The 14,538-nt window shown below is 47.9% G+C and overlaps 4 protein-coding genes across 4 annotated transcripts; 1 reads left to right on the top strand and 3 right to left on the bottom strand.

The window, feature by feature from the left end:
• Positions 1-191: 191 nt before the first annotated feature.
• On the bottom strand, positions 192-1,803 carry GIQ15_03443 (1,3(4)-beta-glucanase; the record flags this gene model as incomplete). Its single annotated transcript, XM_033550860.1, has 4 exons — positions 192-818; positions 886-1,324; positions 1,386-1,627; positions 1,687-1,803. 4 exons carry the CDS (start codon positions 1,801-1,803, stop codon positions 192-194), a joined length of 1,425 nt encoding a protein of 474 aa, XP_033408021.1.
• Positions 1,804-4,827: 3,024 nt separating this feature from the next.
• Positions 4,828-5,655, bottom strand: GIQ15_03442 (uncharacterized protein; the record flags this gene model as incomplete). The annotated part of the gene is made up of 1 exon (XM_033550859.1): positions 4,828-5,655. The coding sequence occupies one exon, from the start codon at positions 5,653-5,655 to the stop codon at positions 4,828-4,830; it is 828 nt and encodes a 275-aa protein (XP_033408020.1).
• A 1,252-nt stretch (positions 5,656-6,907) lies between these two features.
• Positions 6,908-8,246, top strand: GIQ15_03441 (serine/threonine protein kinase; the record flags this gene model as incomplete). The annotated part of the gene is made up of 3 exons (XM_033550858.1): positions 6,908-7,205; positions 7,264-7,491; positions 7,543-8,246. The coding sequence occupies 3 exons, from the start codon at positions 6,908-6,910 to the stop codon at positions 8,244-8,246; spliced, it is 1,230 nt and encodes a 409-aa protein (XP_033408019.1).
• Positions 8,247-8,462: 216 nt separating this feature from the next.
• On the bottom strand, positions 8,463-13,639 carry GIQ15_03440 (uncharacterized protein; the record flags this gene model as incomplete). The annotated part of the gene is made up of 3 exons (XM_033550857.1): positions 8,463-12,682; positions 12,743-13,187; positions 13,259-13,639. The coding sequence occupies 3 exons, from the start codon at positions 13,637-13,639 to the stop codon at positions 8,463-8,465; spliced, it is 5,046 nt and encodes a 1,681-aa protein (XP_033408018.1).
• Between the last annotated feature and the right edge of the window lie 899 nt (positions 13,640-14,538).

Below are 14,538 nucleotides of genomic sequence, written 5' to 3'. Positions count from 1 at the left end.
AAATACACGAATATTCTAATAAGGCATTGGAAGGAATGAAAGCCCTTCTTTCTGCGTTCTATCCCCATCTTGCTCAACCCTTCTTAGCATTCGTAGAAGAAGAAAAGAAGAAACCCTCGGACATAGCTTTACAAAGATCTAACGCTTAAAAATAACAAAAATAGAAAATAACTCTGTAGTCCGACTTTGGTTTAGTTATGATGGCCACGTCCGACATGGCGTGCCATATCCCGTCGTCGACGTCGAGCGGCACCCTTATCGTCATTTAATGCACTGGATGGGATTGGGATAATGTTGGCAGTGGTGTGAGCGTCTGTTGGGAGAACGGTCTTCACGACGGTGAATACCTTCGTGGTAACGAAAGTTCGGCATGCTGGTGGGGTTGGTTTGGGGCAGCCATTGCCTCCATTAGAGGGTGCATCAGTGGGTTGAGTACCGTCGGCGCTGGACGGGTTTGATGGCTGAGTTGGCTGGCCGGTGGGCTGGGACACGGCGCTGGTAGAACTGCTCACTGTAGGAACAGGGACATCCTGGGTCGATGAACCAGCTGGAGTGGTAGAGGTAGTATCGATGGTGGTCGAGGTGGATTTGATGGTGGATTGTGCTGATGAGGAGGGGACTGGTGGTGCCTGGGTAGACTTGGTGGGTGCGGTTCCTTGTTGATAGACCTTCATGTAGCGGATTGACCAGTATGTGTCCACGAAAGCTTCTGGGTTCTTCTGCACATACTCCATGCAGGTGGGAGCCTTCTTGGAGCAGACCTCGTCTGTGGGCCACATTCCGTCAGCCCAGCCACCGCAAAAGGCAGTGTTAAAGATCTAGAGAGAAAGAGTTGGTTAGCTTTACATTCCATATTCTTCCCAATCTTAGAGATAGTTAACTTACGATGCGCTGGTTGCGGACATGCTTGTCGATATTACAAGCTTCTCCACCAAAGTGAGCAACGGGCTTCTCTGTCCACTTGGATGGGTCTGGGTGTTCGCTGTTAATATCGGCAGGAGTCGTGTTACTACCACGAGGGAAGAACCAGATAGAAATGCCGTTGCTAGTCCATTCGGTAGCAAAGATACCACCACCCTGCTGGTTGAACGTCGGCCCATATCCCTGCTGCTTCGAATCCTCGATTAGACAGCCTTGATTTTCAGCCTGGCCAGCGGCCTTCACGTCGCAGTTGGGAGTCATGATCTTCCCGGAGAAATTGGGTCGCTGAGAGATGCTGCATCCATCAGCAGTGTGCAGAGCGTAGGCATTTTGCTTCTGCGTATTTACGCCCTCGATGATATCGAGTTCACCTTCACTAGGCCAAGAGGAAGACGTAGTCCAGCTAATAGCGCCATTAGAACTGATCTGACGCAGACATGCAGCGAGGAGCAGCTTAGACTTACAAGGCAGGCCATGTCCCGCAGGCGCCTCCGGGCATATGCTCGATATCAGCAACGATCAAGCCATGATTATAGGTCTTCTTTGTCTCAAGGCGAACAGAACTTCGGCCTTCTCCAGTAGCAATGTTGTCATGGTCGACACCAAGGTAAACGGTGTTGTTGGCGGCATCGAAATCTATCAACTTTTGCTTCTGAGCTTCGGCCTGGTCTAGATAGTTGACATATGCATGGGTCGGGTCTTTGGCCTGTATTCAACATCATTAGTATGAAAGGAAACAGTACGTCTCTAGATCAGACAACGTACAGAGAAGAACCTGAACTGGTCAAACCAGGTGTTTGGCTGGTAGTCGTCTTCTAGTATGTAGGTAGCAACACCGCACTTCGCCAACGCAGCCACCAGCAACAATCCGGTAGAACGCATGTTCACTCGATGTTCAAGGAATAAAAAAAGACGAAACGAAATAAAACTGCCCAGAATTGTTTCTGGAGAAGTGAGTGGGATCAAAGGCTGTATATGTGCCTGAGGGTATGTGAGGGGCCTGCCGGGTATAAAGAACGACTTTTGAAAGAAAAGAAGGTGAACAGTTTCAGAAATAGGGATTTTATCCTGCCAGAGGATCCTATTAAAGAAAGAAAAGCGAAAAGAAGGTGAATATCAAGGAGTGTGATGGAAGAGCAAAAGGAGAAACATGGGCAAGGATAAAAGTATTTAAAAGATGTTTGCGAAGTGCCAGCTTATATTGCCCACAAAAGAACCCCCCAGATGTGTTAGTACCAGATCTCTGATACATCCCAGGCGCAAGGAGGTGAGTTAGTCCTCTGGTGGGCCAGGTTTACTTTGTCTATTTTCAGTTGATTGAGCCCCGGCGTATAGAATGCTGTGAATGGCCATTTGCCTATTCTTGGGCCCTGTCCCGAATGCAGGACAATGGAGCAAACTACACTCTCTCTGCGACCTAGACCAATGCTAGCACCTGCCCTGATCCGCCCCCGGGAACCGGGCGTCAAAGAGTTCTCGGAGGTATCAAACTTGTGCTTGTCTTCCTAACCGCCCCGGACGTTTTTCCCACGGCGCCAACTGACATGGCGAGCCGTTGGCCAGTACACCCGTACAGCGATCTACCGCCCAACCACGTCCACCAAAGTGCCCATAAATGAAGGGAGATTGGCCGTCATGAGCCCATCCAGCAGACGTGAAGAGTGAAGCAGACACGGCCGCGGACGAAACGGTTCTGAGGGGTTTGGTGTATCAGGATGGTGGGTTGGCCCCTGGACATCATTGCCAGCATCGAATCACAGCCTCTACATGCATATTGGCAGGCCGCAACCCAGGCACATCCGCTGTCGCCGGCGCCAGCGCAGTCGCGGGTTAGGCAATGCTTGGACGATCCACTTGCTGGGGGGTTTTGTTTGCATGGAGGGTACATCGAGATGTCAAGCCACCCGCGCCCCTGGTCAGGAGAGATATCGGCCTTTCATCGTCGAGATATCGATTCCACCGTCGCCACAGGACCCTCGACGCTTCTCCAGGATCCGTTTACGCCGTGTATTATCCTGGTCGATATATAAATACATATGGAAACAAATGTCCTGAATAAATATGGGCAGAGGCTGGCCGAGGCAGAAGCACGGTCGACCTGCTTTACTATGCATCGACATGACTCGCCTAGAACGAGTCTGTGAGCCTCCAGAGCTAGTGATACTAACAGTTGGTGCCCTAGCCGCGTTATGATCAGTGGTATATCATGGCGTACCTGCTTACGTATGGAGTGCATGCAGCGCAGATGCAAGTGCTGGCCTGGCTACGGAGTGCTGCCCTGCGATGCTACCTAGGAATGTCAACAATCTCTTCTCGTTCGTTCACAGTCCGAGGCTTTATCCACTCCGCAATATCAGTGGTGGCTGTCCGATTGGAGACACCGGAAGACGCGGCCAAGTTCTAGGCCTAGACACGCGGCGAAAGAATAGATGCCCTATGCAACATATAATCCAACCTCCTATAACTGCAGGGGCGAGGAATGCACTTACAAATTTTTATGCAGGAACGGAGGAGAGAAAAGGAGTCAACGCCGACCATAAAGATGTCCGAATAGGCATCAGTCGAGTTGGCAAACGGAGTAAATGTTCGCGATGTGCGAAAAGGATGCGTCCTCCAAGATACCGTATTCAGGGGTGGCCAATTGAGCGACATCGCCAAGTTGCCAAAGAGTTACTTGCCCCCTTGAGAAAGTCTGAACACGCGGTTTGTTCGTTCGTCGGGCGTTCTTTGAGGCGAGGATACGTCGTTTGCCGGATATGAACTGTCTCTTTGGCAAGTCGGCACAACCATCTCGGGATTCTGCAGGCCGTGAAATATCCAGACTGGAAAGACCCTAGCCACTCCAAGATTACGGAGGACTACATCCTTGATGACGTGGCCATATTCTGAAGCAGAGTGAGATATGTAAGCCTCTTTCAAGGACCATTGCTCCGCCGAGGAGGTATATAGGTCGTTCGTTGTTGTTTCCACAGCTGATGTATATAAAAATAACGAACCAAAGAACGGACAGTTGAGAGCATTCATTATTACCAGCATAAACACAGGCATCATGGGCGCTATAATGATTATCAGGCCTCTAACTATAGTATCGTACATTGCTACCTCATCTATCACAGACAACTCCCCTATTCAACCTCCCCTTCATTCTTGTTTCCATTCCACCAGATCCAAATAGCCTTACACCAAAACCACGTCTCAATAGTCCCCAAAACACAAAATACCGCAATCAGAAACATTTTCATATTCTTCCCAATACCAAGAGACTCCAGGCTGACTGGTGGGCTACTAAACGGATCTATATTCTCTGACTCGGCCTTTTCCGCATCAGATTTAGGCCTGGCCCCATTAACGGGACTCTTTGTATAAAATGGTGCTGCACGCGTAGAGAATGCAGAGGTAGACGCCGTCGAGAGTCTGGATGGCCCAAGGGAGCCGTAGAGAGGGCCAGTTCGGGAGAGTAGAGTTGGGGGTTGGACATGGACTCGAGAGTGTCGGAGGATGCCTTTAAGTGGCAGGCGAAGGAGCTGTGTTGAAGACATTTTTTATTATAGTGATGGCTTTTGATCTTGGAAGCAGAAGATAGGCGCTTCCTCTCTCAACAGTTATATATTTATATCTGGAGGCTGATCTTCTGCAGCTAGGCTAGAAGTGTGCATACCCGCCGCTCGTATTTGAGGCTGAGTCTAAAGAATCCGAAGGATTAACGGAAGTTGTTCATTGACATCATCAGTTCTATTCTATGACTAGATAGCTTTTTCATCCACGTCTGCCGCGGTGTAGTGATATTTATTGAACCCGATAGAGATGAATACCATTTTCTAGTGTCATCTTTAACTACTCAAAGCTATCAAAGTAACGTCATGACCTTGACATCTTCCCATTATAATCCATCTAAGGAACAGAGATCTATTTCACTTCCGCATATACCTCTAATGCATCATGCAACTGCCCAAAGAGACCGTCATGCCAGCTTCTCACCTCCTCCCATTCGCTCTCCGACAGGGTCGCGCGCATCATCCTCAGCCATCCACCGACGATGATGTCCGCATAGCAAGTCCTTTTACCGAGAATAAAGGGTCCACTGGTGTCCTTCAAGAATAGCTTAGCGAGGCCGCCCAGCGTATTCCTAAGCGAATCCTTCACCTTCTCTCGCGCCTCGCCGACCAAGGTAAAGTCATCCCAGGAACTAACACCCGCACGCCGGGCGAATTCTGCCTTACTGATCTCAGCCGTAGCCGGGTCGAATGGGAAACACTGAACAGAAAGCTGTGCATGGGCGCTGAAGGCCGCGTCGACGTGCACATTGAACTTGGCGTATTCAGGAAATCCGCTCTCAGGAATATCCGATAGCGGTACCGCAATCGCTGAATCGGGCGTGAAAGTGTAGTCAATCGTCTGGGCAGGGAAGAGGTCGCCCGCGCCCGCGTCAGGATATGTCTTTTGCAAGTAGACTGCGATGTCGAAGGAGTCGCCAACCGACGAGTTTGTGGTGGGATCCTCGATGATGGGCAGGGTATAGAAGTCAGAGCCATCGGCAAATTTGCGAACGGCTGGCAATTTCAGACTGCTGCGGACTTTTGCAACGTCTGGTAAAGGCACCCATGAGGTCGAGTATGGGACGCCCTTGAAATTGAGTGCCATCCGGGCTTTCCACGGGTTTGGTGAGCAGCAGTTTTTCTCTGCGGGGGGACGCATGGCGATGTCATAGAAGACGATATTAGTTGCGGTCGACATGTCTAAGGACGGTATATTCTCCTGTAGACCGGGTATTGTGTCTGGGAATTGGTTTGATAATAAGGTATGAATGGCTTAAGGTTGGATATTCAATAGGATACACTCAAGTGGCTTATGGTTTATATTGCTCGGGGCTACTGGCTTTTTATATATACTCGACTTCGCTACGCTTGACGCGGGGCATGATTCATGTTTACTCATGTTGACTAAAGGTTCAAGCATCATTGGTGATCTCATCAGCCCGCAATTCATATATAACCTTTCTTCTCGGTCTGAGGGAAAGGCCGAAGATGTCCCGAGACTTGACTTCTACTCTTCGATTGAACATGACCTCAACTTCAGAGCAAGAAGACGACGAGTGATACTAGCACGCATCATGATCGCCTCTTATCTCATAGTCAAAGCTAGGTTGACAAAAGGATCTGCAACTTCAACATGAGCATACGAGACTTGGTTACAGGTACTTGTTATGATCCAGTCCCATAGACTTTGCCAAATCAAAGCTATGCTCAACAGACCTATTATAAGATACAAAAAGACGAAGAGAAGGAAGTGATATGATGAATGATATTCTTCTGTTGGCTATGTTACTATGGCGTCAAGCCACTGACAGGATTTATATTTTCCCACTATTATTTATTAGATGAGCTCGACATCATCTTGCACGGCGGTATTATTCCAGCGATCTTTAAGATATATCTAGCCGAGAATCTAGCATATATCTATGTTCCCAATGCTACCTCGAGCGCGGGCGTCTTGCATTCTGCGCTCTCAAAGCTATCTCCGGCAAACAACCGTAAGACGGTTTGTAGCCTCCAAGCGTCAAATTCACAAGGGTCAGGCTACACCCATTACGCTCAACCAAATACTTATCTAATTCTTTGCCCTTAGATTCAACGACGGAAAATTCATTATTTTCGTATTCCTCTGGGCGATTTCTATACAACGAAGAGGCGCGTCTCCGTGAACGCCATGTGCCGTTCAACGTCGCTGCACTCAAAGATGAAATCACAAAACATGTTCACCATGGAAGACTTCGTGATCTTATCAAGCTGAGCGAAGGGGGTTTCAATCGGATCCTCTTAGCTACAATGGAAGACGGGTTTCGAGCCATCATAAAGGTCCAAAGACATATGCAACCGCTAGTGAAGTTGCAACACTCTCTTTTCTACGGTCAAAGGATATACCTGTACCTGAGGTCTATGGTTGGTCGTCTTCAACTGATAATCCTACGGGTGTTGAGTATATTATCATGGAATATGCGCCTGGAGTTGGCGCTGATACTCAATGGTTTAATACAACAAAATACCAAAAGCATGCATTGGCTACTGGAATAGTTGATATTGAAACCAAACTTTTCACTATCCCATTTTCATCGACTGGAAGTCTGTATTTCAAGACAGATATACCTCCTGAGTTACAAAGTGACCTATATGCACCAGAGACACCAGGCAATGACGAGGATTCTCGAAAATACTGCATAGGGCCGATTGTCGATTATATGTTTTGGTACGGGAAACGGAGTGAACTGGATATTTATCGTGGGCCATGTATGATTCATCCCTTATGAGTGGAAATATTTCCAATTGTTGACTTAATCTTTCTTAGGGAACGACTCAAAAAAGTACCTTGCTGCTGTTGCTGAAAAAGAGGTCAAGTGGATAGAAAAGTTCGGAAAACCTCTTGAGTGCGATTTCCCACATAATACAGTTTTCCCTGGCATGAATTCCCATGAGGACTATCTGAGCCTTCTTAAGAAGTATCTTATGATTACTCCTTACCTACTCCCACAGGACATGAAGAGTGCCTTGAACAAACCAACAATACGCCATCCTGGTAAGCCGCCGAGTCTGTTCTTTTAATATAACATAGCTGACTCTGTTTAAGACCTAACACCTAGCAATGTCTTTATCTGTCCTGATACTCACCAAGTGAAATGTATCATTGACTGGCAACACACATCCATTAAGCCTTTATCTCTCATCGCGGGATACCCAAGGCTTTTTGAAAATCCGGATGCAGAACTTTCTAAAGATTTGAAACCGCCTAGTTATCCGGAGGACTACAATACCATGGACCCGGAAGCGAAGGCTAACGCTGATGAGCTTTTCCGACGTCAGAGCCTCTTCTACCTCTATCGTGTTTTCAATGGAGGGCGTAATAAGGTGCATCTCAAAGCTATGCAAGATCCATTCTATTTACTACGCCAACATCTTGTGGAATCAGCAGGGAGGCAGTGGGCTGGAAATCTTATGACACTACGTGGCGCCCTCATGAGTACGTGCAATTCCTGGTCTTATGCATCTGGGCAGGACAGCCAAAGTGGATGCCCTATTAGCTTCTCGGAAGATGAGATCCGTAAGCAGACGGACGACGACCCAATGTGGTGCAACCTGAATGCCCTCGTCAGTCATTGGCGTGAGGAGCTTGGTGGGCTCACTGAAGAAGGATGGGTTCGAACAGAGGCCTATGATGATGCTGTTAAACGAAACCAGTCGTTGATAGAGGAATTCTCCGAGGGCGGCAGCACAGATGAGCTTGGGAAAATCAAAAGGGGATGGCCATTCCAGGATCGAGAGGAGTTTTTCTAGAAAGGAACATAGTTTGGCTTAATTACTATGGCACTTAGCCCTACGATACCCTTTTAAACGTTCATACACATGCAATGCTAGACACCCTTCATATAAGGCTAAGTCGAAGAATGTCCCCATTCAGTCCAACAAAAATCAGTGTATATGATGCTTAGGCATGATCTATATATTGTTGGGTAGTGGTAGGTGGAAAATAAATAATTTAGCTAGAATTCATTATATACACAACAAACAGGAAAATTGTCGAGGCCCAGCTCGGTCGTAAGCATGATGTGATGGATGGAACTTCGACTCGGGAGATGCAGGAGAAGAAGTGTTGTCACCAATGTTTTTCTGCGCCACAGCTTCAGTAAGACAGGACTGGTGATATAGATGCCTGCAGCCGAATACGACGATAGGCCCATAATCTGTGGATGGGGTTGTAGTAAAGCCAGGTGTATTCTTCGATGATTCGCTGATTGCGCGAGAGGGCCCTTCTCCGTTGGAATTTGTATCATCATTGCCAGTGGCACTGTCTAAAACAGCCGAGTTCGCTGCCTCTGCCTCCGACTGTGACTGTAATGGAGGTGCATGCGAAGTAAGGCTTGTGGTGGGTGGCGGAGGTACAGCGACGCCTTTACCTTTATTTCTTGAGGTAGTGTTGCTGGCGTCTCTATCCTCATTTCCATCTCCGTCTCTATCAAAATGCTGACTCTGCCTTCGCCTTCGCCGTTGGTCCCATTTATTCTCCCATGCTTCCCATATGTGCGCTCCGGTACCAGGACCCCAGGCACGCCGTCGGCATACTTCGCAGACCTGTCCGCGTGGCCGCCAACCCTTTTGTCGGAGCTTGGTGATTTCATCCACATGTACGAATAGGTCTTTGTCAAGCATTGTGTTGGCAAGGGATAAGAGAGATTCTTCATACGTGTATGCAGAGAATATAGAACCAATCACCGTTCGAAGCTCAGATAGTGACGGCGACGCCGCGGCGGCGCGAGTGAGGAATGCGCGAAGAATCCGGAGGAATGAAACATCTGTTTTCTCATGCGGTGCATGCTTGGCCTTTGTAGTGCTGGTTAGCAATGAGGTGAAAACTTGTTGAACTAGGGATTTGAAGGAGGCTGATAAATGGCCAGGCCGATTAACGTCCTCGTTATCCTCGTCAGCTTCCACTTGCCATGCCTCCCTTGACTCTTTGTTATTATCTTCAAGAAGGCCCTGCTTCAATAATGGTGAGATATGCTGAGCAATTTTCACGACAGCCTCGATAACGACAAGCCACAAGTTCTCATCGTATGTCAAAGGCTGCTCAAAAACAGAGCTGCCTCGTTTGTTAAATTTGCCCCCCTGATGAACTCTTCTTGCAACTTTACTCTGTTCTTTGCACAGCCAAGTTCCAACCCGAGTGTATTTCTCTACCGAGAGGATCAGGTCAGTCACTGCTTCGGCAGCATTAGCCGAATCAGGAGTCTCGTCTGCGTTCTGTAAAAGGCCGGAGAGCCCAGCGTCCAATGTCGCAAGGTGTTTGGTTAACCTCTCCATGGCACTGGTGACTTCTCCTTGTTTCGCGAGGAGGATTACCGCGGCATCCACGATCCCGCTACTCTCAATACAAGGTAGCACAGTTTCCAGATGGAGGTCGCCCACTTTTATAAGGTTAATAAAATCAGCAACGTGTGATGGGTTATATTGACACATCAACTGGAGATACCGTTCAATAAGCTCGTGGCCAGTGTTATTTGTGGATATTGCATCCGTCCCTGCTTTTCGCTCATCTTCAAGGATGGTGTGGAGGTATTCATACTGACTTCCGAGATCAGATTCTAGTGCCTGGAGAAATTTATTGTGTAGGTCGGGAGCCAGTGACTGCACAGTACGCGCTGTCTCGGAAATATCTATAGAAGCCAACTCTTTTGCGTTCTCCTCCATCGTGCTTATGAATGCACGGCGCTGTTTCTTGCTGAGGGGTGAGGTCGGCCGCAGATAGTCACGAATACAGGCAAAGATCTGTTGTTGATCTTCTGGATCTGCTAGGTACGTTCGTAACAAATCTGAGTACCTTTTTTCTGCTCTGTATGTTGACTTTAGTATCCGGAAAAATTTCGCCTCCTCAAGAAGAGGGATCAAAGCTTGTATATCTGGAGGATGATAGGTGGATAATAGGTATTCAGCAGAGAGTTGGCAATCATCCAGCATCTCAGCACTCGGGTACTGGCAAAGTCTGACGAGGACTTGCTGTAGAGTAGAGCCCGAAAGAAGAATGTATTGGGGATATTTTGGGAGATTTCGTGCGATGAACATGTCAAGGTAGATGGTATCAGTAGGACTGAAATTGGACGAGTTGGAATCCATAACTTCAAGAAGAATTCGTAATAGATACTGGCGATTCATTGAAGAACCATCGGCAGATTTGGCTTGTTCTCCATTGCTCCATTGGTCGACTGGATCGTTTAAGAAACTATCCTCGAAAGCCTCGTTCAACATACTCATAAAGCTGGGTGTGTCGAACTCTAACATCGTCTGGAGGCTCCGGAATGGGGTTGAGCCATTTGATCGACTATTACCGCCATTGGCCTTCCCTGAAAACAACAGTTTGTAGAGCTCACTTTTCGCGGGTAAAGCTTCGTGTTCTTCGAGTTCATCTCCTGTTGGGTATATGCGAGAGGTAAGAATATAGGAGAGGTATGGAAACATCTTCATTGCGTTGGCATGGTCTTTCGCGATGAGGTCTGAGTCTTTATCAGCGCTATCAGCCTGTGTTCCATGCTTGGTAACCAGGTTGAGCAGTTCCTGGAGGGGGCTGATATAGTCGTGTAAAGCACGGTTCCAGACGTAGATGAAAGCATCATAAAGATTGTGCTTTTTACATAGAGTGGTCACTTGGTCTATGTCCATCGTATCCGTTTCGAGGAGGCAGATGATTTCTTCAAGTCGGCTCGCAGTATGGGTCGTTACGAAGTGAGTTATTAAGGACTTGACGGCCGTTGGTGGGAGAGCCCGCACACTGCCCTTCACAATATATGGCTCCAGAGCGTCCATGAAAATGCCATCAGCTTCATATTCCTCATACCAGGAATATACATCTTCGAACAAGAACTCATGATTATCCATGGCATCGCAGGCGAATATACATGCATCCGCCAGTTCGCTTAGTTGTGACTTTTGAAGCCGCTCAATACCCGACTCCGCATTTTTTCCAAACGCAAATCTGAGGGAAGCTGACATCATCTCAAGTAGCTTTTCCTGCACGACCTGGTGCCTTAGATCGTCTTCCTCTGGAAGCCCGACCGTTAATTTCTCAGAATGACCAATATAGAATGATGTAGCAAGGCGAATGGCTCCAATGAAATCACCACTTTCGACTAAGGCAAGTAGTCGGTCAGCCCAGTTCGATAAGCTACCCACGCAAATATCGTTGAATCCCAGTAGAAATAGGCGCCCCTTATACGCGCGGAAGCTCATGTAGAATGCATCAGCAATGACACCATGCATCGACTGGTCCGGTTCGCTGTCATCGTCATCGTCGTCCAGTTGTTCAACAAGTGAGTGAAGTTGCCTCGAGAAAAGGTCAGCGTGATAAATATGTTTATGTATTAAGTCGGATGAATCAGTCACTCGTAGAGAGTTATCCTCTAGGATAAGAAGCTGTTGAGTAATTGTCATTACAGCAAGAACGGAACGGCTTATCCACTGCACGGCAACAATAGCCTCGTCTGCCCGCCACCGGCACCGTGGCTTGAACTGGAGACTGATAGGTCTCTCCTTATCGTCAGCATCCACTCGCCTGATGTCGTTAACGTCTAGAATTGTGAGGACATTTGACCAGCAGTATACAAGTTTTGTCTTGGATGTTTCGGAATTTTTCCCTTTTAGCTTTATAGCTGGGAACCATGCCAGTGTTGCTGTCAGTGCACTATGAGCAGCGAGTTCTTTGGGCCGCCCTGATTTATATTGAGTTCGAGCAACGGGAGTGGTGGAAACGATCACCAACAGATATGGCGTGAGCATTGCAACTAAACCCAGCGGGTCGGTTGGCTGCTCAACGTTGCCCAAAGGGAGCGGAGAAAAGGCAAGCACTGAGCTGGGTTTTCGAGGCGGAGCAGTCGGGGCATAATCAGGATAGCGACCTAGTATACGGGTAGTTCTCACAACTCGTCCGACGGCTCCCATCCCTCTAGTCGCAAGGTGTGAAAATGCCATGCCACTGTCATCAGCTGAGACAAGAGCGGTATGCCTAATCCCTAGAAACCCGATATGAATGATAGATACACCTGCAACATGACCATCAGTCCGGCGGGAGTCAAGGTGGTCTTTGGGTATAGGTAGGATATGAAGGAACGGCCGCGCTGGTCGCGCAATTTCCCAAGTAAAGATCGTTCCATCAGCATGACCACCCGCTAAAGTTGAGTGGTCTGCAGATATAGCCAGCGAAGTAACAGGACCCGATGAAACAGCTAATAATCAGTTAGAATATCGACATCAAGAAAAAAAAAGGGTATGTCTATAGAACCCACCTTTTGTGCCAGGCCCAATGATAGCCTTGAGGTTCTGCTGATAATCAAAGACAAGGATAACTCCCTTGGTCGTTCCTAGCACAATTGACGTAGACACAGCCGTACACGTTGGACGGCCAAAGTTCCGCTTTCCGACTTCCGAAAACACCTGGCCAGCTATCCTCTTAAGCTTTGTCCATCGAACTACCTCCCACGGCGCTGGTTCGGATTCCTCAGGTAAATCCGGCGTACTGGTGTCAAATCGAAGATGGCTAGCAAGAGACGAATTTCGAGAATGTGCAAGACTTAGGGCCGGGGACACCGGTCTTGCGCTGGGAGGGATTGACGAGACTGAGAGACGAGATTGGAATCGGCGATCGAACGGCCGATGGGGGGTTGGACTGAGGTTCGAAGTTGATCCGCGATGGGCAAATGCGCTGCTGCCAGGAGAGGAGAGAAGGGAGCCCTATTTCGCACATTGGCTATTAGATATTTGGTCATAAAGCTGAGCTAGCATCAATAAGAGGCAAGACGTACCTGGACCGAGGGAGAATCATCCGGTATAGATCCCAAATCATCAATGCTATCGTGCGTTCGACCATGAGACCGCTGCGGAGAGCTTGCTCCGTTATGATCAGATATTGACCCTGATAATCCCACCGCAGACGGGTCCCGACTACTAGAGAGAGAAACATGGTCGTCATCTAGCATTTGGTCCTCAGGATATTCCTCGTTGCCCGCCTGGTCTTCGAGGTCGCCGACACCACCATTGTCACCCGCATTAACGAGTCCCTCTTCATCCTCCTCGTCTATATCAGCGTCGGCATCAGCGTCGGCATCAATATCCGCGCCGGTCTCCAGCAAGTCCAGCTCGTCGTCTCGTGGTTCATCATCGCTCCCTTCAATCGTAGGGCCCATCGGTCGCGCTATTATACGACCATCGCTTCCAGTCCGGAGTTATAGCCAGATTATTTCGCAATACCAGTATTGACGGTATTAATTCAATATCTCCTTGCGAATGAGCTTTAATGCCGTCGATAATGGAGTCCGCTATATAAACACGTAGTTGGATAGGAACGGCGATACTATGGTTCTTTGCAGTTATCAGCTAACAAAATCTCCGATAGCTATAGAATGCAGCCTCACCTACTTACCGGTCTGGTTAATTGATATCCTTCTCTCCGGGGAACAGTATGTTCTTGCGAGGTGCAGTGTTCAGCATCTAAGACGTATGCCTAGAATGCGGTGGAGGTTAGCAAGCCCAGCAATGCCAAGGCAGAGTATCCTTAGCATATACCAGAGCTTCCCAACCATAGTATATCAAAGGCAGGAGATAGAACTAATTCATTACGATAGACATATTAATAACATTAGATATATTCTTTTTAATACTCTCGGAGTCCCTCATCTTCACTATCAGCATTTCCCCAGCTAGTCACCAAGGAGAGCCCACTAGCGAAGAAAAGAGACGACCACGAGAGCACCACTAAACCAGCAAAAAAACGAAGAAAGAAGATATTTCCCTCCAATCAGCCTTAATATTCGTTGCAGGTTTCTAAAAAGAAAATAAAGAAAAAAAAAGGGAGGTCTATGAATATTTTTTTGGAACCCATATTAACCCATTATCCAGTTTCGCCAGAGCCGGAACCCCGTTAGCAATATAGCTCACTAAGAGAGATGAAAGGGGACTCGAGATCGGTACATAAAGGAATAACAAAAAAACGCCGTAAGACTTTCGTATACTATCACAGATGAATGCAGCTGAACTGAAGGGGGGATGGATGGATGGTGGGGAGAAAAAAATACAACAGAAAACA

The sequence above is a fragment of the Arthroderma uncinatum genome (assembly GCF_011692745.1).
Source record: "Arthroderma uncinatum strain CBS 119779 chromosome Unknown scaffold2, whole genome shotgun sequence".
In the NCBI taxonomy this organism is placed as follows: Eukaryota; Fungi; Ascomycota; class Eurotiomycetes; order Onygenales; family Arthrodermataceae; genus Arthroderma; species Arthroderma uncinatum.
The sequence above is the reverse complement of the archived record's forward strand: the minus strand, read 5'-3'. Positions and strand labels throughout refer to the sequence as shown.